Source organism: Strongylocentrotus purpuratus, unplaced genomic scaffold (assembly GCF_000002235.5).
Source record: "Strongylocentrotus purpuratus isolate Spur 01 unplaced genomic scaffold, Spur_5.0 spur5_scaffold_16, whole genome shotgun sequence".
Classification (NCBI taxonomy): Eukaryota; Metazoa; Echinodermata; class Echinoidea; order Camarodonta; family Strongylocentrotidae; genus Strongylocentrotus; species Strongylocentrotus purpuratus.
Genome location: NW_022145601.1, coordinates 21,812,796 through 21,839,424, shown reverse-complemented (window position 1 = coordinate 21,839,424; position 26,629 = coordinate 21,812,796). Strand labels below are relative to the sequence as shown.

The 26,629-nt window shown below is 35.5% G+C and overlaps 2 protein-coding genes across 2 annotated transcripts; both read left to right on the top strand.

Moving 5' to 3' along the window:
- Positions 1-6,313: 6,313 nt before the first annotated feature.
- LOC100893554 lies at positions 6,314-18,231 on the top strand. The gene is made up of 5 exons (XM_003724585.3): positions 6,314-6,552; positions 7,636-7,797; positions 10,391-10,531; positions 16,399-16,515; positions 17,530-18,231. The coding sequence occupies exons 1-5, from the start codon at positions 6,526-6,528 to the stop codon at positions 17,755-17,757; spliced, it is 675 nt and encodes a 224-aa protein (XP_003724633.2). The 5' UTR covers positions 6,314-6,525; the 3' UTR covers positions 17,758-18,231.
- A 2,862-nt stretch (positions 18,232-21,093) lies between these two features.
- Positions 21,094-25,995, top strand: LOC115918709. The gene is made up of 5 exons (XM_030987609.1): positions 21,094-21,283; positions 21,940-22,101; positions 23,065-23,211; positions 25,101-25,217; positions 25,497-25,995. Exons 1-5 carry the CDS (start codon positions 21,257-21,259, stop codon positions 25,755-25,757), a joined length of 714 nt encoding a protein of 237 aa, XP_030843469.1. The 5' UTR covers positions 21,094-21,256; the 3' UTR covers positions 25,758-25,995.
- The last annotated feature ends 634 nt before the right edge of the window (positions 25,996-26,629 follow it).

Sequence of the window (26,629 nt, the reverse complement as noted above, 5' to 3'; positions counted from 1 at the left end):
GAAAAATGAATATTGTACAGAAAATACCTCAATAATCCAATTGATTATAATTTTTTTTAAAGAATGCAGGAACATGGTCACAACTGAAATGAAAAGAAGAAAATACACAAATTATAAAAAGAGACTTGAAGCCCTACTGCACTACGTATAGCTACTTGCGCCCTCTATCTACGACTTTTAAATCTCGTTTGATCCATTATAACAAATTATGGCAAGCAGAATGGGACAATGCAGAACACGGTAGATTTTTATATGCTTTGCATAGCGACGTTTCAAAGCCCATACATAGACAAGGCCTATCTCGCAGAGAAGAATGCTTGATACAACAACTAAGAGTAGGTAACTGTAGTTTAAATTATTACCTTTTTCAAATTAACCAACACGATACTGGTCTTTGTGAAGTTTGTCAAGAAGATGAAACAATTAAACATTTTATTTTCTATTGTACAAAATACGACAAAGATAGACGTCTCTTAAAAGAAAGGATTAAATTGAACAACCCCAATCTGAAACAATTATTGATGTCTAACCCAATTTTTACTCGTGAATTATTGGGTTACATATACGATACTAATCGTTTTAGATAGCTTTTAAAGCTATCAGGGATCCCCTTAACTTATGTCGATCCTGTAATAATATATAAAATGAAGTATTTGCGGTTTTCCATGAACAATTGCAACTAACTCCCATCTCGCCTTTTATGTGCATTTTATGCAATTTTAATATTGCAGCTTTTTTTTATATATTTTTTTTTTTTATTTTTTTATAAAACCATATCACTATTAATTTCATTTCACCAAGGAAAGTCGCTCGTGGGCTTGATTTCCGAAGCCCACGCCAAAGCTATACACGAAATTGACTGGCGCAAATAATCTTTGAGATTGAAGAGCGCCATCTAAACGAAGAACCAACCAACCAAACAAAGAAAAAAAAGAAACATTGTTCTTGTCAAATGTCATAACGTGCGCAATCTGGATGCAGTCTCGTACAATTGTGAGAATGCAGAAGTTAGACTTGAATTACTGGATTACATGTATCTACCTAGGTAAACCGATTAGCTACACTTGTGTCAAAATATTTGTTAATCATATATAATACATGTACATACTATTTCAGTCTTTTAAAAATAATTTATTTCAAATTTGTTGTTCATAGGTGTTAGTGAAAATGACGACAGCTCTTCTCCTGCCTTCAGCAGTTTATTTAATGTTTTGAGTGGGATTTGATTATATATATCTATATATCAAAATGTATATGTAATATATACGTATGTATCATGTATATTAGAACAAATGCAATTTGAGTGGGATTTGTTTATATATATATCTATAGGCAGTGTTACACAGAGGCCCAAAATCCGGATTTTAGTTATCCGGATTATTCGTAGCCTATCTGTCACCAGTCTGTCACCGACGTAAATGAAAAAAAATAGATTTCTAAAATTTGGTTTATTCAAGATGGGTCGGTATTTTTCTGTGTGAAATATATGGAATATATACGTATGTATCATGTAGATTAAAACAAATGAAAATTTAAATATTTAAAGGGATAGTTGAGTTCTTGTTTAAAGGGATAGGGGAGTTATTGTTTCAGACCGCAAATGCTTTCAGAGTGCATGGTTTTTGCTCTTATTTTAATTATTTATGACATTTCTAGTGCTCTTTTAGGACTTATGTAGCTAATTTTAGACCCCAAAATATGTGAAATTTAACCAAAACGATCATATCAATTCAGCTCCACTTTCAAAAAAATACGCTGACCGTTGATTAATTAATAATAAAGATGCACTGGCCGACTGGTTGTGGGTATTATAACCAACACGAAAAAGCCAACAAAAAGCCAACATCGGCATTGGCTGGAATAAAACGTGAAAGGCACTTTATCGTTTTTATCGTTTTTTTAAACGGCTGGTTCAAATTATCTAATATTTTGTGGTAGCACACATAATTAGAAATAGTTATATTTATGGATATTTCAGCCGTCTCTGAACCAATTTTGATCAAACATAGATGATTTTGTCATTTAAATTGTATAATCTTTCAAATTTGACACTCACATTTTCATTATCTCACACAAAAATTATTTTGTGAAGCGCCCTCTGCAACAAAACTCAACTATCCCTTTGAGCTTGCTTGATACAGCAGATGATATCTCTTGTAGCGCATGCCTGACATATCACAACACGGTTGAACTGTTAACTTGTAGACTTATGATATATATATAGAAATGTGTATTAGGCCTAAAATAAAAACTTGTTGTATTGCCCTTTGGGTGCTAAAACATGGGTCGGTCGGTCGGAAAGTTTTTTTTTGTTAAACTTTGTTTTTTCGCCCTCTTGTGGGCCGATGTTTTTCTGTTTGTAATGTTTTTTAGTGCCTTCAAAATTTCAAAAGTGTTGTGAGCCTTTCCGTAGAAAACTCTAAACAGCGACCGTAGCCCAAATCTCCCTGGTTTCTAGCCAGGGTTTCTAGTTGGTGCAGTGCATGGTATAAACACGTACGCGAGGCCGGGGTCTACTTGCATGTTTACGCTAGTAGGATTTTGAAACTAGGGCAGAAGACGAGTGAGAATTTGGGAATAATTTGATTTTATGCATTCATATTCCATAAAACAAACAAAATACATATTTTTTAAATTTATTAATATAAAAAATAAAATAAAAAAACGGTTATAAAAAACAAAAAACTTTTTTAAAATGCCGACCGTAGATTTTCAGATTTATGGGTCGGTCGCAAACAAGTTTTTTATTTTAGGCCTTATTACATAAATATATTCGACATATTTATTTAATTAGAGAATGAACAGAAATGGATTCCTATTCTTCTGATAGTACAGATGATGGGATATGTTATTCTCGCAGTGACAACACAGGGCTCTCTGTGCTCAGCATCGGTCAAACTCATTTACATTTACAAATACGACTTTTTTGTTTAAATATTTGCATTTTTTCGCAAATCATACAAGACATTGTATAGCTTTCATTCCTAATTTGCTGTTGGTTGCTGTGAGTTGAAATTAAAATGTATGTGTTGCACATACAAAATAAAGAGAATAAATTGTGATGGTTGTGCATTATGTTTTGAAACAAATAATGCTATGCGGTTGGAGGAAAATTAGCAAAAAGGAACGATTTCCAAACAGCAGTTTGTTTTCTATGTTTATGGCTTCATGGCTGTATAATTGATTGATTGATTGACTGATTTTATTTCATTTCATATAACAATTGTTTGCACAATAAAAAACATAGTTGACAAAGTAAGATCAAAATTATGAAATGAAACAGGAACCTACTGGAAAGCATAGCTTGTTTTTGTAGGTTCCCATGAAAAAACGTAATATGAACATTATTTTCATAAATCATTTTAAAGTGTCTTAATAATCACAATAAAATAATCGATGAAATTCTAATGTCTTTTTCTAAAGATATATTTAAAATTCAAATACCGAAAATGATCACTTATTTTTAAAACGTAGCGATAGATGGAGTTTGGTTAATGCTCATCGATATACTCTGATTATCGACATTTTGTCCAGGGTATTTATTATATTACATATTTAGGCCAACAGTGCAAATTTCAATATTGCTTAACCGTCAAAGTATTGTGATTTTAATTCTTTCCACTGAATCCACTATCGTACACAAATAGCATGATTTTTTTCTTCTTATAATAGCTAACCCCAAAGAACAAAAAACATAAACAAAGAAAACAACCCCCCCTTCAAAAAAAAAAAACCCCACCAAAACACGAATTAGGCATTACAGAGTGTGTCAGAAAAAATGTCCCACTTTTTAAAACTTGTATTGTTTGAAGTATGAATATTTAATCATGGGTTCCATGATATGTCATGATAGAGTTATAATCCTAGTATATTTAGGTACCATTTTCATTTGAATCTCCGCATGCATGACTCAACATCAGACAATCGAAATACGAAATATCAGTCAGCCTAATTTTCCAATTTTCGGGGCTCTTACCCCCCCCCCCCTTCGCTTATTCAGTGGCCGGCTGAGGCGTTGCGAAATTTTCGGCGCGATTTTCAAATTCTAACCCCCCCCCCTTGAAAAAAACCCTGCGTACACCACTGATGACAATTAATATCAGCTGGGGGTATAAGTAAAGAGATGGAATTAGGCTTTGTATGGTGATGAAATGAACCCTTTGATTTTTCTTATTATAAATAAGGGATGGTTGGTGCATTTATAATGGTATCAAAATTTTATTCCAAATTTCGGACTGGTGAAAGCAACAGTATTTTGGTCCATAATAGTTCTCATTAATAGTAAAAATAAATTTATTGAACCGCCGGGTGGGCTAGTTACGAGCAGTTTCCTTTCTACGAAATTTCTGATCAAGAACTTAAGGTAGAGCGTGCTATTGTAGCGGAACAATAATATTTTGTATAACAGCGACTGATGAGTGTTACCCCTAAAAGGATACCATAGTTTAGATCAGGTGAAATGAAACTTGGGTAAAGCATAAGAAGGGTGAAAGAAGGAAAGTAACATTTAGGTGTATTAATCACACAGATGTTGCGTGAGGTTGTTTTACATATAAAATAAACATGTTTTTTCCATGTAAGTTTGTTGTCGTCATGGACACCAGGAAATATTCATTACAGGAGACTTCGAACAGAGGATCACCGACACAAATGTCTCCCGTCAAATCCTCTTTTGAGGTGCTATACATCATAATTTTTGTTTTTTAAAGTAGATATTCATTGATTAAATATATATATATATATATATATTTATTATTGCAAACGTGCAACCTTGATTGGACAAGGTTATCAAAATTCTATGCTTTTAAACATTCGAAGTAATGATTATTATCAATTACAAAACGCTTCAATACAACCCCGGCAGCGTCATTTTTCCCCCACGAGATTTCCGGACCTTGGCTTATATCTTTTACGTCATTAGCAGCTTAGAAAGAGGTCACACAGATTTAAGAGTTGAGTATTTATTGCCTTGCCTCAATATTTATAAAGCCAAAAAATAATACTGAATAAATACTGATCGTGCTATGTAGGATTATATTTTTCTGCGGACACGACTCTCAAAGCGAGCAACTGAGTACCCAAGCATTCAGGTCCCCATGTATCGCAGAACCATTCGTTAGAAGAAAAAAACCCCAAATAAGGTGGGAGTGTTCGCATTGGCTGAGCCACACCCCTCTCCTGCGTGCTATAGCATTTCCTTAATAATAAGCAATACCCGAAAGTACTTTTTGGTCTATCTTCAAAATTACGTCAACGAGAGTGAAATTCTAGTACATGACTGAAGTTAGAGAGTATTTATCAATTTCTGTCACGTGGCGACTATGGCGGGCCCTACTGGCCGTTATTCGTACAGATAGTACGCATCGAATGGATGTAGAGGTTTAACCAATCAGAACGCAGATGCAACCATCCAGCAATACAAATATGCAAACTACATCTACATCCATCGCAGCACCTGCGAGCGCATGTTAAGTTGCAAGTGTGTACGACGCGCCTTACAGGCTATCTTATCAGAACGTTTGGGTCACTGAACAGTCCTTGTTTTATTACAAACAACAAAAGATCTATGGAGAATGACGTTAAAAAACACTTTTTTTTTTTTTTTTACATCCATCTTAGTTCTGCTAAAAGTACCACATATTTTGCCTAGTTTGACTAGCATAATACGACAAATGTTCTTTCGGGTAAAGCAAACACTTAATACAATTTCACTATGATTTACTATCGCGTTTTATTTTAAATCAACGGATCGGGTGACAGAGCTTTATTACCATGTCACAATTTGGAATACCGCCTTCTTTTAATTTTTAGTGTGAGAAAGTCATTTTCCCTATAATTTTATCTTTCCAACCATATAAGACTCATTTATATTGAACTGCACAACCATACAACTTTGCAACTATACATCCATTCGACGGATGTATTTTGTATAGTTTCAAAGTTGCAGAGTTGTATGGCTGTCCTGTGTTCTAATTGCATAAAACTGTACATCCATTCGATGGCTGTTTAGTTGTATAATGAAAATAACTGAAAATAACAACTGATTTTAAAAATATAATTAATTCACCAGTATCGCTATCTATTATGAATCTCTTGATGGTTTGCATCTTCGTAATTATGTTTATTTCGTTCAATCTGGTCAGCCCGGTTTCGATTGTATTGTGAGCTTCGCTCGACGTGAAACTGGTTTCCAGGCAACTCGGCGTACATCAATTGTACGAATAAGGGCTTATAAGGACCTTCATAAGCAACGCCCTTTTGTGGTGTATAGTTTCGACTTCAGGCGAAACTACACCCCGTTCGTATCTGTTGTCAAGTCATCATAGCTATCACAAAGTAATTTCACGTCATAAATACCCGCACAAACTATTAAAGAAAACAGTGTAGGATTGATTTGTCTTCCGACTCACTAGCAGTCTCGTCTTTTTTTTCTCACTTCCTTTACGGTTTGAAAGAACCTGGTTGAACTTTGTCATCGTCAATTTGTTGTCTAACTACTATTTTTCAACGTTTAGGAGGAAACAAATGGAAAAGGCGATGGATTCATCATCGGTAATATTTTATACTATTTCATATTTGTACATTTAACAGTTTGTCTTGCACTAACACTGATTCCTCTTTTACAGGCCACTTTTCTCCATTTTGGGGATTCGAAGCAATTTAATTGATTCATGTATTCATTTATTTTATTTTTTCCGATTCGGAATCTATCATACAGGACAAACAAGGTAAATTTTTTAGATTCCGTAATAATTATGTGTCTCGTAAGAATTTAATGCATTTATTTCGTCCAAAACGATGAAATTCTCTTATTAATACGATTTCTATTATCGCTGCCAATAGGCATTGTTCATGATTTTAATTCTTCTTTTTCGGATGAAATGAACGAACAGCAGACGAATGTCGTGCGGGGCACTTTGTGCATGCATAACCGCCCTTTACTGAAGCCAGTATAAAAGTGTTCTTTAAATTGAATTAACTTTCACAGATGATTAAGATAAATAGTATGCATAATATCATAAAGATATGTCCATTTCAATGATATTTTCAAAAGTCTTAGAATTTGGTTAGTTACCGAAGCTTTTGATAGATATCAACAATCAGATATTTATGATTATTGCGCAAAATAGCTGACGGGCTCTTTTCGAGTTTTGTTGAGAAAAAAAATTATATTTGTGAAATCACCCTGTGATATAGAGTTTGGTCATTTAGGGTTTAGGATGAATATATTTTCTGTTTGAGTGACCATAAAACAACCACCACCTTCTATCTTGATTTTATTTAAGATATATTTGAACACAATTTGCCTCCTTTTTGACAATATTCGTGTTTAAATAAAATGTGTACAATAGGTAAAACAATTACGCAAAATTACAGCAGGCATCGTAATTAAAAATATTTTTTTTAAATCTTCCTTTTAAATCTATGGTGAATTTCACATTTGTTTTCCTTCTGATAAACTTTACAGTATGTTTAATATATTAACGAAAACAGGCGCAAAAGGAGGCAACAAAATTTATATGAAAAGCTTATGTTTGGAACCCCAAGAACAAAGCGGCAAAGTGTCATTTGTGCTTGTGTTTTTGTATATTTTTCTTGATCGTCACGATAAATTTTAATTCTTCAATCGACCAGGCAAAATTTCACTCTATCGCATTGGTCATCGCCGCCATCGTCGTCGCAATCGGCGTGATAGTCGGCGCCGCCATCATAGCCCGTGGCGACTATGGGAGAGACCATCCCAGGTGCTTGACTGACGGGGGAAGGGGAGCCGTAAAAGCGATGGAGAGTAGTATGGTAAGTATATAGGCATATTATCATTAGTAGTAGTAGTAGCAGCAGCAGTAGTAGAAGTAGTAGTAGCAGTAGTAGCAGTAGTAGTAGTAGTAGTACTAGTAGTAGTAGTATTGATAGTAATAATGCATATAATGCAAATAATATTACTGATACTATTACTAATTAGAATAAGAATAAGAATAATGATACGAATAATAATTGTAACAAAACAATAGTAATAACAAAACAGTTAACAATGATACTTATACTAATACTACTAAAACATAACTGATATTTTTCAAACCGCAAATCCACAACGCAAGGTGCACTAGGCCCTCCCACATTACCCAGGCTCTGCTAGGCCACCGATTTCGGTGCCCACGGCCTTTAAGGAATTCCTTACTACCGGTATCCATTTAGTTACACCTGTGTAGAGAGAGGTAACTGTAGAATAATGTCGCGGCGGGACTTAAACCTCGGGTCATGTGAGCGACAGTCCGACCTATCCAATGGGATTCTAGGACATCGCTGGACATTCAACCCCAGATAACCACCCCCAATCAACTACCCCCTAGGACAACTACCCCCAGACATCCACCCCCTACGACAATGATCCTCTATAGGACAACTACCCCCGGAGAACTATCCTAGGGGGTAGTTGTCCGGGGGTAGTTGTTCGGGGGTCGTTGTCCTAGGGGGTAGTTGTCCGGGGGAAGATGTTCGGGGGGGGGGAGGTCGTTGTCCTAGATGGTAGTTGTCCGGGGGTAGTTGTCCGGTTGGTATTTGTCCTTGTCCATGACAACCTTTCCCCAAATATAATAATTTAAACAAAATTAAAAAATGAGCGATTAATAATCAGTGACGTTGATAATTAATCTTAACTGTACATTCGAGTGGATGGAAACTGTAATTCATCATACATCCTTCAGTAATACTAATTGACATCCACTTGAAATCCACTTATAATGCTCAAGGCGCACTTTAGAAGAAAAAAATAGCACATTACAGCATGTGCATTATAAACAAAGGGACAGAAGTAAGAGAGAACAAACAAAAGTGTGGGAATAATTAATTATATGCCAAATTAAGCATATACTTTTAAAGATCTTAATTGAAACCCGTTCACTGATCTGCTATTACTCTCGAGTATCCATTAATCTATCACGCTAGGTTTCCTCTTGATTCTTCAAGGTTTCCTATGTACCGCGAGAACATGGTGTGTCAGGGGTACGTGCCCTTCCACAGAATTGTGAATGCGGTACCTCCGTTCCTGGAGTAACGGGGGGGGGGGGGGATAATATTGATCAATCCAAACGAGTCTTATATGGTTGGAAAGATAAGTTATAGAGAAAAATGTCCTTTTCAAACTAAGAATGAAATAAATGCGGTATGCCAAATTGTGACATGGTAATAAAGCTCTGTCGCCCGACCCGTTGATTATATACAGGAAACGAGTTGAAAAGACTACTTTCACTCCCAAAACGCGATCGTCACTCATAATCAAATTGTGATTTGATTGCTTTGCCCGAGAGAATATAGTCTCCGTGGTATTATACTAGTCAAACTAGTCAAAATATGTGGTACTTTTTAGCAGAATGAGGTTAGATGCAAAAAAAGACGTGTTTTTCACGTCATTCTCCTTACACCATGTTCAGTGACCCAATCGTTTTTATATGTTGAATACACTGATTCATTGTAGCACTTGAAAGCCTTATATAGACAATAATTAGAGATGCTGTTTCGTAAGAACACATTTATGGGAGGAATGTAAAGCGTAAGTCAAACCTATTTTATCATATACGTCACAGATCACAATTCTAAGACGGTTATTTCTGCCTTATCTGATAACAGCTCTACTAGAGCTTTTATAAGACGAAATGTTATGTGAAATAACACATTGGATGTAAATTTATGTTCAGAAGTTGGAAATAATTACTTTCATAATTTTAAAGGGACACAAAACGACCAAAAACAATAGACCTGCTGTAAAAGATAAATTGAGCCTCAACGGACTTTCATCATTCTGGAGTATCTTATTGATCTCATCTGCATCCGTTACTGTTGGTCATTACAATACGCTTATTTCTATTTCAATTCGGTTTGCGATATATGTAATATGATATAATGTATTATAATACATAATATAATTTAATATAACAGTATACAATATAAAATAATGAAATAAAATATAATATAATATAATATAATATGATAAAATAGAACAAAATATACACACACATAATATATATATGTACACACACGACCCCCTCCCACATACAACATATAAAACATTTAAGATATCAAAATTACGATTGACTGCAAAATAATGAGCGATGAAATCATTTTTAAAATATAGAATGGATAGCAGAAACGTCAAAGTTATGAAAAAAGACAGAGAACAAAATAACAAAAACAGAGTGTAAAATGATATATGCGATGAATTGGAGAAGAGTAAAGAAATTTATTGCTCAAGTTAATACAAAGCAATAACTAAAATGTACTTAATAAGGGTACCTGAGGATTGAAGGGTAACACACTGTAAAGAAGATAGCAGTCATTTATTTATTGAAATCATTTTTTAACGATTCGTCATTTTTTCATTTTCTGATTGCAGGTCATGAACGTAATGTTGGTGAACGGTGGTAGGAAGATCGGCATGCAGATGGCACGATACGAATACGAGGAAAACACGATCCTGATCGAAACGGCAAACATCAGTGGCTTCGCGGCTAACGTCGCCATTGACTATGACAGGGTAAGAGAGAGAGAGAGAGAGAGAGAGAGAGAGAGAGAGAGAGAGAGGGGGGGGGGGGGGGGGGGGGAGCGAGAGAGAAAGAGAGAGAGATAGAGAGAGAGAGAGAGAGAGAGAGCAATAGAAAGGGAGAGAGACGGAGGAAGGGAGACTGAGAACAAGAGAGAAAGTTAGAGAAAGAGAGAGATAGAGAGAGAGAGAGAGAGAAAGAGAGAAAGAGAGCAATAGAAAGGGAGAGAGACGGAGGAAGGGAGACTGAGAACAAGAGAGAAAGTTAGAGAAAGAGAGAGACAGAGAGAGAGAGAGATGGATAGCATGAGATAGAACGAGAGAGAGAGAGAGTGTGAGAAAGAAAGAGATAGAGAGAGAGAGAGAGAGAGAGAGAGAGGTGAGAAAAGGGGGGGGGGGGGAGAAAATTCAGGGGATTGGGAGAGACAGGGTGAGTGATAGAGCAGAGAGGATCAGTGAAAAAGCGTTTGCCTGAAACAATTGCCCCCACCCTCAAAACAATCTATGAGACAGGGAGAGAGAGAGAGAGAGAGAGAGAGAGGGAGAGAGAGAGAGAGAGAGAGAGAGAGAGAGAGAGGGGAAAAGAAAGAGATAGGAAGGAGAGAGCGCGCATTAAGACTAATATGCAAACTATCATTTTGTGAAATACATAATAAATCAATAGAATACAGATATTCAACTCGTTCATCAATAGTTTAAATCATAATATTTGGAAATAATGTTATTCACAATTGGGTTACATAGTTCAATCACCGTCTACAAAATTTGGTATGCGCCTAGAAGAGCGGTCTCATATTTCCAACAATTTATTTAAAGAGAAGGTTGAGTCCTGGGGAGAGGTGAACAGAAATTTGTGAGCGTTTGCATTGTTATTATGCAAGACAGTGTAGAAGAACATCAGAGAAAAAATGTTTCCTGAAAAGCATAGCTCCTCATATGCCTTCATATTCTAAATATGACATGTAACAGCTTAAAAATGTGGGCCTCGTTATTATGCCACATGTTTCTGTAGTCCCATATACAGCTTTCTGTGTACAGTGCTTGTTACTTTTTACCTAGACTGGGCCAAATGTCTTATAATTTTGATGATTCAAGAACCTTGCAGTACACACCAATACTATAAGATAGATGATCCACCTTTTCTGATCGGTTACACATCGCTTCTTTCACAATGCAATCGCATGACCAGACCCAACTTTATCTTTGAGTGATGAATTTGTATGTGTAATATACAGTATAATGGATCGGTTATTCAATTTTTAGTTTTAAATTGGACCTCGTACCATAGCTAGACATTTAAGTGAACTGTCAACTTACTGTATACAATATTACCATGCACATGGCTGGCACATAATAAACAAAAGTACCCTAAATCAATTTTACGACGTGATTTGTGGTTTCATCATTTAAGAATCTAAGCACCGAATCCATTACCAGGAAACACGAGAAAATAATGATCTACAGTGCGTATAAAAAGTGGTGACTTCTTATCAAAAAATTATGGCCTGTGTAACCTTGTCTCATATTTAATGGCAAGAAGCAACTAATTTCCTGTCTAATGATACCAGGGCTCCAATTAATTTTTTGGCCACGGGAGCTCTTCTAAAAAGAAAAGAGCCCCCCGTGAGCCTTCTCACGGGGGCTTTTTTAGTACTGACGGGGGCTCTTTTTTAAATACAAATTTCCATTTATAATACTAAATTCTTTGCTACATGTATTTCATCATTATTATTTATTAAGTCTGCATTTTTCCTATTACAACTTTACAAGTTACATGCAGCTATAATGGTCAGATCTCCCCGACCCCTACTCAACGCAGCTATACCCACTGCTGACGTCCGCATTGCACTGCGAGTTTCCGTTGTTTGTTTCGGTAATACTCACAGAGATGTGGAGGTGGGAGATATATATTATATATTTTAAAACTCCACGGGGGCGATTTTTAATTTTGCAACCGCCCCCGTGAGCAATCTGACGGAGGCGATTATGTAGCTCACGGGAGTGAATCGCCCACCGCCCCCGTGTATTTTCAGCCTTGAATGAAACTCATAATTGTGCTGCCACGGATGACTGAGCAGCAGGCTTCTCAACAAATTGTCAAAATCTAGTTGTACCAAGTTTGAACTGGAAAAATGAATATGAATCAAAAACCATTATGTGTGTTTCATCCCATTCAAGAAAAATTTGCTCACTTATTTACCTTGACTATATCAGGCAGTTGAAAATAATGGGTATTAATATCAACTTCTACTTTACAAGCACTGCTTTTCAATAGGTTCCTCACATTCCACTTATTATCATATGAATTGAGTGTCATCGAGACGTGCTCATCATACTACATTATTATATATTTATATATAATTTCTATTTTTAATGTCTTTCTTTATTTTTGGTAAAACGTGGAATAAATAACCTTGGAACTTAAAACTTGAGAATTGAAAATTGAAACTTGAACCTTGAAACTTGAAACTTGAAACTTGAAACACAATGAAGTGCTTATTACAAGCAAAATCTCGATTTCACGATCTCGATTTCGCATCCTTTGTTTAAGGTAACCCTTCTCGTTCTTTTTTTACACAAACATGAAACTTGAAACTTGAAACTCAAGGAAATGCTTATTACAAGCATAATTTATGATATTCTCTTAGTTATGATGGTAACAATCTTGACTTTACTCGCATCCCTTGTTTAAGGTAACCCTTCTCATTGAGTGGTACAAAATTGATAAAATTAATTTGGGATGTTTTAAGAAAGTCTACTGTCTATTCTTTTTATACTTGTCATCAAATGTGTTCTTTCTTGCCTTTTGGTCTAGTAACCTATGAGTTTTCTTTCACTATTCGAGTTAAACACATCGTGCTCCTTACTCGTGTGAAATGGCGCAGCGGCTAGCGAGAAGAGAGATTTTAGATATCATGAGCCAAGAAGTTAGTTGGCTGTTCAAAAATAAATAAATGTTAGTTATCCCATTGATCAAAACAAGGGTCTGTGAAGGCCTAGATACATTGCATCATTTTTAACAATAAAGCACTGAAGCACAAGGCCTAAAGTTTAATAGGATTTAAGACCAAAGAAGCACATGCATATGACCTGATTCACATTCGTTGCATCAACCCGAATTTGGTACAGTGCGATTTTGACAACACTTATTAAAGTACACTTTTTTCTCATACGCACTGTATAATTATTGCATTTCCTCTTTAGCGGTGATAATTACTTAACACAAAACTAATGTCATCGCAACGAAAGTTCGTTATCAAAAGTAAGACTTGATTTGCTCCATATGCTATTTTTTAAAGATCATTAACAATCTCAATATTTCCGCATATAGATCAAATATACATAATTATCCATTTCTTATTGCACATTCCCTCCTTATAGAGGTGATAATTACTTGACACAAAATTAATGTTATCACAACGAAAGTTCGTTATAAAAAATAAGACTCAGTTACCTTAAAATAGCATTTTGAAAGATCATTATTCATCTCAATATTTTCTGCATATAGATCAAATGTACATTATTATCCACTTTGTATTGCACATTCCCTCCGTATAGAGGTGATAATTACTTGACACAAAATTAATGTCATCACAACGAAAGTTCGTTATAAAAAATAAGACTCAGTTACCTTAAAATAGCATTTTGAAAGATCATTATTCATCTCAATATTTTCTGCATATAGATCAAATGTACATTATTATCCACTTTGTATTGCACATTCCCTCCGTATAGCGGTGATAATTACTTGACACAAAATTAATGTCATCACAACGAAAGTTCGTTATAAAAAATAAGACTTAGTTACCTCAAAATAGCATTTTGAAAGATCATTATTTATCTCAATATTTTCTGCATATAGATCAAATGTACATTATTATCCACTTTGTATTGCACATTTCCTCCTTATAGAGGTGACAATTACTTGACACAAAATTAATGTCATCGAAGTGAAAGTTCGTTATCAAAAGTAAGACTTGGTTAGTTCCAAATGCTAATATTGAAGACAATTAATCATCTAAATATTTTCTGGATATAGATCAAATATACATAACTATACATTTCTTACTGCACATTCCCTCCTTATAGAGGTGATAATTACTTGACACAAAATTAATGTCATCGAAGTGAAAGTTTGTTATCAAGAGTAAGACTTGGTTAGCTCCAAATCCTAATATTAGAGACAATTAATCATCTAAAGATTTTTGCATATAGATAAAATAACCATTATTATTCATATCTGTTTGCATATTGACGATGTTCGTAAGAGGTATTTTGAAACTGATTTGAAATGAAATGTATACCCTATAATGCAGAGTGGGGGGGGGGGGGATATGGGCAGTTGCTTTCAATTAATTTCCGAACATGAGCTTATCATTGACGTGTTATTATTACTACTATTATTATCATCATTATTCTTATTATTCTTATTCTTAGATTATCATTTTTATCGTTGGTATTATATTTGTTATTAGTATATTATTAGGGATTTTAAACTAGATCCCACCTCAGAAACAATATGACTCCTCCCCTCATTGTAAAACTTACTCTATGTGTTTGAAGAACGAATTGATGACAGCCAGGGTATGGAAACTACAAATGGACAAACAAATATTGTATACGATTGCTGTCAGTAGTTTAAAATGTTTGATGAAACTTCAGGATGCATTTTAGTTTCATTAGATATCCTGGTTAATGCGAATTATAATTGTTGTATTGTCACGAGATTTGACAGCGTCAGCGTTGAAGCTTTTGGTTTCGGTAATGTGCATTTTTGGCCTAAAGAAAATTTCCAGTCATGCACAAATTTGTCCTTGTACAATCCATGTACGAAACAAATATATTCCGACATCAATAACTAAGATAATGAAAGTAAATGAAATTTTCTATGAAGAGCAAATGAGAGGGGAGCTCGCAAGATGCATCGCAGAGTACCCATTTATGTTTGATTGGGAGCAAGGGAGAGTGGGAGGGGGTGGGGGCGAGGGGTACACCGGCTTCCTCTAACAGTTAATACGCCATTGATTGTAGGCTAAAAAATAAACTTAAACATTTACTCAAATGTTAGTTATTTTTTAGACAATATACACTGTTGCCACAAAAGTTGGATTTTTTAAAAATAAACTATTTTCATGAAATGGTGATGTCAATAAGGTTTACTCCTGATAGATATGGTTTGTATCTTCTCATAACTGTATTGATCAAACTCTTTGACACTTGAGAGTGATCAATGCAGTTCTTAGAACATACAAACTGTATCCATCGAGAATTAAAGGGACTCGGTAACATTGTTGAAGGTTCTTGAACAGATTGCGCAATTTTGTATGAAATGTTACTCATTAGATTCCTTATCCTGCCCTCTAACATGCAAAATATCCTGGACAAAAAATCTCAAACCACAAAGATATTTATGATTTTCTTTGAAGGTGTCATTGTGCAACACCAGTTAACAGTAAATTCTCCCACCCATTTTAGAATTTTCCAAACCTTTTTTCCATGAAAATAAGACATAAGTCAGGCTTTTAAAAATCTGTCAACACTTAAATGTCTGGAATGGTTTATAGAGCCAATTATTTGCTTTGTGATGATTCACATTAACCTAAAATGTAATCAAATTGTAATAATATAGCTGGGAGAATTAAGGAATCGATCAGATCAGTTTTTCCCGATTTTTATCATTAATAATGGTCTGTTTCCACTCAAATTTTCAGATTATCTCTGATTTTACATCTAGTATTGAAGTCTTTACCTTAGCACCATCTTCTCTCGTCTGAACAATGTTACCAAGTCCCTATAAATCATATTTTTTCACAATCATTTCACGAAAAGAGGTGACAGTGCATCTTATGTATACCTTACAGTCTGTAGTCTTCATCGAGATACAAGGGGAGTCACTGTGCTTGGCCTCGGCACTGTATGGAGACATGATGGACATGGCGGACAGGATGACCAACTTCATGATGGACAGAAAGCAACAGGTTGGTGACGATCGTAAAAACTTCTAACAAAAGAAAACCTAATGTAATTTTACTGGCTTATATGTGTGCGCCAGCTATTAAAATGTGCTAATATAAATGAACACGATCTCAACTATACTTTCGAAAAGACAAAGCAAGGGCAATTTTAAAGGCATCGTTTAACAATGTTAAATCTGAGATGAATCGCCCTACGTGTTATCAGTGTCTGTGATAATTTTATGGTGTACTATTGAAGCCCTAAAAAAATATCAGTGCGCTTCAAAATGATCATGAAGTGCCTCAAAAAAGTAAAAATCTTTGATTGGCCGGTTTTTACCATACTCATTTCCCCCAATAGACTGTAATGTCTTAAAAGCCGTTAGAAAAACGCAAAATTTTATTTCGATTTCCAGTCATAAATACCTTGATAATCAGACAGGCGATCGGCTTGTAAAAGTCATGAGATTCCTGACTGACCTAAAGGTTTATGTTAGATATTCAATATGCATTTAGATCATACGCCTTATAAGGTATAACAACTCTATTTGTTGCAGAGTGTTTTCATGGAAGTACAATTTTAGGTTTAAATTCAACTTACCTTTTTAACAATAATCAGTTTCAATTATATATAATTACCTTTCAATACTTTGTCGTTTCTTGTTAATTGCTTTTTAGCAACTGTGTGTTAAGTTTAAGAACAATTACCATTTTAAAAATTATCAGTTTCATCTATATACAATTACCTTTCAAAACATCGTCGTTTTTTTGCTAGAGGATTTTTAACAACTCTATTTTAAGTTTAAGATCAATTTACTATTTTCATAATTATCTGTTTCATTTATTTAAATTACCTTTCAAAACATGGTAGTTTTTGGTAATTGCTTTAAACTATTTAAAAATAAAATCAAAATGTTATCAAGACTAAGAGTGTAGTTTTGCATGCCCAGAAAAGATACAAATTATGGTACAGGTATCATGTAAATTGATTTGTGACGATAACCATCAATGATTAATTTCTTTCCATTCCTTCTATAGACGATCGATATAGCAACCGCACGTACCAAAGACATAAGGTACGCTCGAAAAGGCGCCATCCCGGCCGGTTACGTCACCACCTCCAACGGACCACTCATCCGCGGTCTCTGCGCAGGAGACGAATCTCATTGGACTGAGCAGACCACAATGGAAGGTCGGAAGCGGCGGTCGGTTTCAGGCGACATCCGAATTTGCATATTCGGGTTTTGTTTCAATATTTCATTTTAATGAAAATAGCTGTAACTGAGTGGTTTAGGTGATATCTCTTGATTTTAATTACCATGAGTATTTAAAAAACAAACAAAAAACTTCCATACCATAGCTGATGAAATAAAAAAAATGCTTCTAAAGCTGAGTAAATTAAATTTTCTTTTCATAGCTGAGTAAATAAGGTTTAATGTGCGTGTTACGACACGTTACCACAACGCTCAAAAACTGTCTCTACTCAGTCGCGTACATTTCAACTCGGTGGTTACATTTTTAAGCTCAATATATATTTGATTGTATATAAGTATATTAAGTGAACTCATTTGTATGCTTCTATCAATTGAAAATCCAAATCCAAAGTCCCAATTCTTTGGAATTTTTTGGGATAAATAATGATAAGTCCAGCTATAATTCAAACTATGGAAGTTTAAATTATATCAAGGCCTTAAAGGTAATACAAAGTTTTGGTATGGGGGTCATGAATGTGGTTCAAATGAACATATTGGAAGAATCTACGATCCTACAATATTAAGTGATCGTTGTCGCGGTCGAAATCGACTCAAAAGTTATGAAATTGTAAATAACGAACTTATGTTGAATAGCTCCCTCTCAAGGTCAAGATATTAATTAAGCTATAAAACAATGTTTATTGACTAAAATCGACCGATTAACTATTCTCGTTCATAAATTATGTACCACAACTACATCCTCTGAGATTTTCATAGTCGTAGCTACCATTGTTCGGCCGTAGGAGCTATTTGAAATTTATCAAAATTTACCGGGAGCACGGGTAAATCTTTATATTCAATTTTTCTCGAAAGCAGAAGTGTTTTAGGGGTTAAAATTTCTGGTGTTTTTTATACATCCACAGGGGCATCCAAATATATCAAAATTGTAAAGAATCACTATCCACCCATTTTTCAAAATTTTCCAAAACTTTGTAATACCTTTAACTGCTTAAAACAAAGACCATTTTGTTTACATAATTATTTGATGCATACATTAGTTTGCTATATCTTGTCGTTGCACTGTATGATAATCTAGTCAGTGATTACAAAGTCATGTAATACAACGTAGAAAATATATATTATTATATATTTATATGTCACATACTTAAAAATAATACCTTCGAATATGACTCGGCATATTAAAACAATAATTGAAAAGGACAAAATCTTGAAAGCTACCCCAGCATCGGGGCAAGTTGTTACATTTTTTTTTAAGCTCGTAATTTCTTTGATGTAGGCCTATTAAATAGGAATTAATATTTTTCTTCTTTCTTTTCTGGTTTCAATAAAATTAATGGAAACATTTATAGCAAGATCAAGTATTAAATGTATGAATTTTATCATTGTGTTTGAATGATATGGGTCATAATGGAATTCTTTAACAGCTAGACTCGAACACAAGTTCAACGTCATCAGCGAACTTTTTTCACGAAACGATGCCCATATCTCCCTGTATGAGTGGAAAGGAAAAGAGTAAGGGAGAGAAGGAAGCATAGATATACGTACGAAGAGCTTGATTCCAAAATGAGCTATATCATGATTTATTTTTTTGGATCTTAAAATGCTTATTTACTACATAGGAACACATCCCACTATATCACGTTATAAAATTTTACCTTGAAGTATAAAAAAGATAGCTACAAAACTATGTTAATTCCAAAAGGAGCTAAATTCATGAAAAAATATTTAAAATTCAGCACAAATATAATATACTTGGTAGATTTTTAAAAACCATATGTATGGTTTAACATATATAAAAGATGAACATATAATATTACTAAAGGGAAAGTGGTAGAATGAAAAACGGTGATTTACTCGGAAATACCCCAAAATGGATGTATAGTACCTTTTGGAACCGAGCTCTTCTTATATTGATATGGATGGAGTGTGTGGTGATTATGAACAGGGAGATAGGAAAAGAGATAAGAAAGTGAAACTGGACGAGATGATTGTTTTATGTAAAAGATGGAGGAAATAGGAAAGATACACAAATGGAGAAAGAGACATTATAATAGTTGCAAAAAAATGAAATAGATAACGAGAGAAGAAAGAGAGAGAGAGAGAGAGAGAGAGAGAATCGGGATGGAAGGAAAGAGAGAAAGAGAGAGAATGAGAGAGAAAAGGGGGCGAATAAATACATGACAGTGTGTGTGTGTGTGTGTGTGAGAGAGAGAGAGAGAGAGAGAGAGAGAAAGAGAGGAGGGGTGGGGGTATATAGATAGAGGGACAGAGAGATAGATAGATAGACAGCCATATATGTTTGGATTGAAATCAATAAAGTTTGAATTTGAATTTGAATTTATATATTTACAGTCAAACCTGTCTATAGCAATCGCCCAAGGGAAACACAAAACGTGGTCTTTGACGACAGGTGGTCTTTGTATACAGGTCCCTTTAGTACATGTTTCGATGAGAAACCAATTTCAAGGGAAACAAAAAAATATGGTCTTTGTAGACAGGAGGTCACTAGAGCAGATTTGACTGCATATAATATATAAAAGAGAGAGATTGGAAAGGGGGGGGGGTGGGTTAAATACTCGCACATCTATTTTCGGACTACGATTACAACTTTAAATCAAAGTGCCCCCCCCCCCAAAAAAAAGTGTTGAATAAAAACGCTTTTAGCTTTCGAGTCTATCGGAGAGGAGGTCAGTCTCCTTCAGTCGAATCGAAACACAAAATGTTCTGCCATCTTCATTCCGATGTTTAGTAAATTGAGATTTTCCTGGAAATTAACATTCAGTGACATGAATCGACATGACAAACCCTCTGCTTTCGAATGCAACGTTTTAAATAGGTTTATGAATATTTTATCTAGGCCTATATGTGTTTATAGAGGGACGACCTTAAACAAGATTAGTACCTAAAACAGTCGTCACTGGATCTGCAGTTTCTTAAAGAGGAAAATCATTACCGAATTTTTTCACCTATATCTATCCCTATATTTCCTGTGAGATAGCATTGTGTTAACGGTTGACAATCTCTATTTCTAAAAACAGTCGTTCTGGGACCCGTTTCACAAAGCCTTTTTTTCAATGACAAATGAAAAAAATCAGTGACAATTCTGCTGATAACCAATTAGAAGCAAGGATTTCATTAGCTTATAACAAAAACTGTCATTTGTCACTGATGACAAGTTTAGTGAAACACCCCCCAGGATCTGCCATTTCTTAAAGAGATTATCATTACCAATTTCTTTAAACCATCTCTCTCCTTTTGTTTCCTGTGCGATAGCATTGTTTTAACGGTTGACAATCTCCTATTCTAAAAATATTAACCGTGGGGGGCTGGAGTCCTGTTTTGGCTTGCTAATCAATACATATCAGGTCCTGTTTTAACCGCTAACCTAATAGTTAAACTTCAATAGAAGAAGTCATATGAAAGGGGATCGTCACAGTATTAGAAAGGAGAATTTTTCTTCTCTTTGCATTCTCACTTTCCGTGGAGGAAGAATAACTGAAAGGATCTGATGCCATATTAGCTAACGACTTTTCACCAAGAATTGAGAGAAAATGGAGAAGACAATGGACTCAACATCGGTAATTCGTTTGCTCTTAAATGTTGATATTGTAATTGTCATGGCAATTGTAATTGTAATTGAATCATCTATTTTTGTTTCATCCTTCTCACTTCTTTCTCAAACATGCTCATTCATGAGAATTAACATATAAATGTGACATTTACATTTTTTCCAACAAAGTATATTTATAGGAAATGTGAAGAAAAAATAAAAGAGTTACATGCTTAAAGATATAGACTGGTAGTGGTAAAATTGCGGTTAAAGTGTTTTGGTGCAAAATATCCATTCAATATTGTTTGAATATTGCCTTCAAAGGTTTATGTGGCAATACTTGAACCTAAATTCGCCACAAAAAAAGCAGAAATATATGCCCAAATGTTCAATGTTGAAGTGCATTCGCGATATCTGTTCAGTCCGGATCGATATGATAATTAACCGAATATATCAATTAGTAGGCGGCTTCCCGGCAAAATTTGTATCATCACGTATTAGCCAAAACATATTCTTTCACGTGATTGGTATAATAAGAGCTTCAGTTTCATTTTTTGAGAGGGGGGGGGGGGGGCGTTTCCAAAACTGGTCTGTACTTTTAATGCATACTCAATATGAAATAGATAAACGTGATATAGGAGGCTACAACGTGAGTACATGTACTTTGTTTCTCAAATTGATTAGGCCAAAATTCACGCCATCTCCTCGGTCGTCGTCGCCACCATCGTCGCCGTCGGAATGATCATCGCCGCTGTTATCTTAGCAGGTGGCGACTATGGTCGAGACCTGAACCGGTGCACGAGCACGAGCGGAGGGGGAGCCTTGAAAGCTATGGACACAAACGTGGTGAGTATGTAGGGTTTTACTGTAATTATGGTCCATGGTCTTTCTGTCATTCTCTTGGAAACTTTATTTTCCTTCAACAAAACGCGAGCACGAAATAACCATCATAAAACCCTCCAGATGCATAAAGCTCGAAGCGACATTAGACCCGTTCACACCTACAGAAAAAAGTGAGATTTACAATTTGATTTTTGCATCGCGATCCAAAGATCGTCCTCTTGCGTGTTTGGACAGAATAATTTCACTAATCTCCGCGATTTGCATCACGATCCAATTCGCACTAAATGTTGCGTATGAGACTTCGACAATACATTTTGAAAATTCATTTCACAGTTTGTGCTTTTCTTGTCTGGGTTTCCTTTACATGATAATAGTTGTCAAACAAATGTGATGATATGTAACCTTGTAATCTGGTTGATTTGTAAATTACTATTATCATTTTTTTGAATTATGAAACAATTTTAAAAAAATGTATATTTTGTATTGTATCTGCATGTGAAATGTGAAACCAATAAACTCAAAATCTCGCTGTTCAGTCATCTTAAAGAGCACAATTATGACAATGGTATCTTTAGACAGGGTATTTGTTTTTCTTTACAATGTAATATGATTAAAGGTCACACGTAATGTAACTTTTTAATTAGAAGCTACCAAAGTTTGGTAATTTTGTGTTGATACGCTCTATTGTGTGTTTATACGCATACATGTTCCTTCAAAGTCAACATTTTTCGATAGAATCAAAACTATATATATATATATATATATATATATATATATATATATATATATCCATTTTTACAATTCAGTCTATTTCAACCAGTATTGTCTTGTTTGCAATGGAAATGATCGTATAAAACAGGTCTTGGCAATGTCCTTCAACAGTTTGAATGAATATTATTTATGGTAGAGACTATGTATTAATTACCTTGATTAAAGTTTAATTGAATACGATTGTAACGCTTTCAGGTCATGAACGTAATGATGTTTGATGGGAAGACAGAGATAGGTATGCAGAGTGCACGATACGACTACGATGCTAACACGATCTTGGTCGAAACTCCTTCGAACATGACCGGCTTTAGAGAAGCTACCGTCGTCATCGACTTCACAAGGGTAAAGGGGTATAATATTGGGGGGGGGGGGGGGGTTATTTGGAAAGGGTAACGAGAGATGTTTTGATTTTTTTGGGGGGAATGTTTTGGTAAAACATGGTAGTAATATGTCATTAGATGCTTGAATAAAATAAATGTGTCTAAAACTGTGGAGGAGAAGGGGGAGGGTGTGGAGAAAGAGGAGGGAAGGTTGGGAGGAAGAAGAAGGAAGAGGGAGGAAGGGTGGAGGGGAACATGGTAGGGAAAAGGGGGAAGGAGAGTGTTGGATGAGAAGGAGGAGGGGGAGGAGGAGGAGGAGGAGGAGTAAGACGGGGACGAGACAATGGTAGGGAAAACGGGGAAGGAGAGTGTTGGATGAGAAGGAGGAGGGGGAGGAGGAGGAGGAGGAGGAGTAAGACGGGGACGAGACAATGAGAGGGCAGAGTGAGGAAAGGGTGAACTAGGTGGGAGGAAAGGATGGAGGAGAAGGAACAAGAGGAGGGGATGAAAAAGAGGGTTAGAGGAAGATGAGGAAGAGAAGAGGAGGGGGAGGAGGAGGAGTGGTTGAAGGAGAGGAGAAAGAGGTGGAGGTGAAGGGAGAGGGAACCCCTATGTATTATAAATATTGCAGTATTTTGTTGGGTTATTGGCCTGTTTCGCAGAAGAAGAAAAAAGCAACTGGCAAGGCATTTAAATTCTGTAAAAAAAATACCACTGGGCTGGACATGGAAACTAATTCGTAATTGTTCGAGGAGTGTCATACATCGATAGGAAGCATTGATAGCTCTACTAGATAACGTTACGTAACAGGATGTTTTAAAATGATAGGTCGGGCTAAAGGTAGGTTTAGCTAACACGATCATCGTTCAGACGGTCACTACTCCGACCTTTACACCTACCTCGCCATGTTTACCCCAACTAGCTCTTAACACGACCTTTACCCCAGGGTAACGTGCCTCCGTCTGAACAAGACTATTGAAAGCTTATCCGAAGATTTGTCGCTAGGTAAGAATTACTTTCGGCACTTGACTCGAGATCTTCGTTCAAATGACACTTTCACTCTCAAAGAGTGCTTAAGGGCAAATTATCTTATTTGAATATAATGAAATTGACCTGCTATTTCTGTGAACATTAGTATCCATATCCTAATGCTCTTCAAGTTGTATCAAATTACGAGAAGCTCCAAGAGACGTGGCGAAGGAATTAAAAATATTTTTGATTTATGCAAAAGTCTCTTTTAATCTGCGTCGAAAGTTTAAAGCGAAGAAATCCTTGTTTATTTAAAAAAAATCTTGTTTGTAATCTCACAGAAATTGATGAAGGATGGTAAAAGAAAAAGAAGAAGAAAAAGAAAAACTGTAATCCTTGTTAACATTTCATTTTCGGACTCCTTTCATCGTTTCTCGTAATAGTTTGCTAATAAACTTTCCAACTCACTGTAGATTGATTTAACATCATATCCCCAATCATATCGAAAATGACACCGAAATGGCTGTAATTTTATTAATAGTATTTATTAATTAGAGATGTCGCGGTCTTTATCTGGACAAAAAATACGACAGGAAAAACGATGTGATCTGCAGTGATTATTTTACAGTTTACAGCATGGAAACGTACGTACGCAATTTCCGTCGTATCCATGCGATACGTCACAAAACACAAAGACAATGGCGACGTTCTAAACATTCTTAGAGCCTGGAAAGACGAATGATTCTGAAAAAGAGTTACCCCCTCCCTTTCGTGAAATGTGTGATGTTTAAAAAAAAAAAAAAATTAAAAACAAATATATATAACGTTTTAAATGGCCTACAAACTTAAACTAACATGTAGTTTGAGGTTAATTCTCCTTTAATATCCAATATCACCATTATCATTAATTACGTCTGATCGGTAATTCTTTTATACGTATAGTCTGCAGTTTTCACTGATGTTCACGGCCATTCTCTTTGTTTGGCATCAGCACTGCACGGAGACATGATGGACATGGCGGATATGTTTACAAACTTCATGAGGGACGGAAAGCAACAGGTATGATATATTATCATCGCCGTCAGTGGTGGATCGGGGGGGGGGGGGGGGGGGATGGAGGGGGATGGTGTTCTCCCGTAAGAGTTCAGCTAACCCGTATATCTTTTTTTCTCGTCACAATCCTATACAAGTGATTATGCATTATGATTTGTTTAAATTCTATATTGGAAATTTCATTTTGTAAATTCTAGTTTCGACTGTCAAAAACAAAAAACAAAAATCGCAAAATTAATACATTTTTTGTTATTGTTTTCTTTCATTTTCTACTATCCATATAAGGCCATCGACATAGCAGCGGCGCGTATTAAGGAAATGAACTACGCCATTCAAGGGGAAATCGCCGCCGGTTACGTCACCAACTCTAACGGACCAATCATAAGCGCTCTGTGCACCGGAGACGCCTCCTATTGGACAGAACAGACTTCCGTGATGGGAGGTGGGCGGAGAAATCGTGCCGTTACATTTGCAGGGACAATACGAATTTGCATATTCGGATTCTGTTTCGACATTGCGTTCGATTCAACAGATGATACTTCTTAATTAACAAGATTAACGAGTTTGAAAAAGCAATAAAAAGGTCATTGTCAGTTTTGGTACGGAAACTGCGGTTTGATGGAAGATATCTGTACGTGACTTTGAATTGCTCATTACATCTGATTGTGCATATCATGTGTTGCTCAAAGGAAAACCTTCTGTTGATGCCTATTTGGTGGCTATTTCACATGTGGCAAACCAGCGACCTAAGACATCCTTGTCCTTCCAAAAAAAAAAAAAAAAATAATACCCAAAAAATACGAAAAAATAAGAATAAATAAATAAAACTAATAAGAAACAGAAAAAAGGAACAAACGAAAACATAAAATAAATTCACAAAATATTTTCTATTGAATATTTCCTTTGAAATTGTATTTCAGGTCTGTTAAAAGTATACAACAAATACATAATCATTTTCAATCCACTTAAGATTACAAGATCCAATAACACTTAACAGGTAAGGGTGGAAACTTTTGAGCCCCGGTTGACAGGGAAAGATATGAAAGGGGAGCGAGGGGAAGAGAGAGAGAGAGAGAGAAAAAAAAAAGGGAGAGAGAGAGAGAGAGAAAGAAAAAAAGGAGAGAGAGAGGGAGAGATTGAGGGAGAGAGAGAGAGTCACAGTGAGAGAGAGAGAGAGGGGGAGGGAGAGAGAGTCAGAGAGAGAGAGAGAGAGAGAGAACTAGAGAGAGAGAGAGAGAGAGGCAGGGAGAGAGAGAGAGAGAGAAAGAAAGAATATTGATGCAAGCTGACAGAAACACAGATATATATATATATATAAAGCCGTGAAGAAAAATAAAACACCAAAGTAAAATTCAAACAGTATCCACCACAATTATCATGATTATAATAAATTGGTATTATAGTATTGTATACAAAAT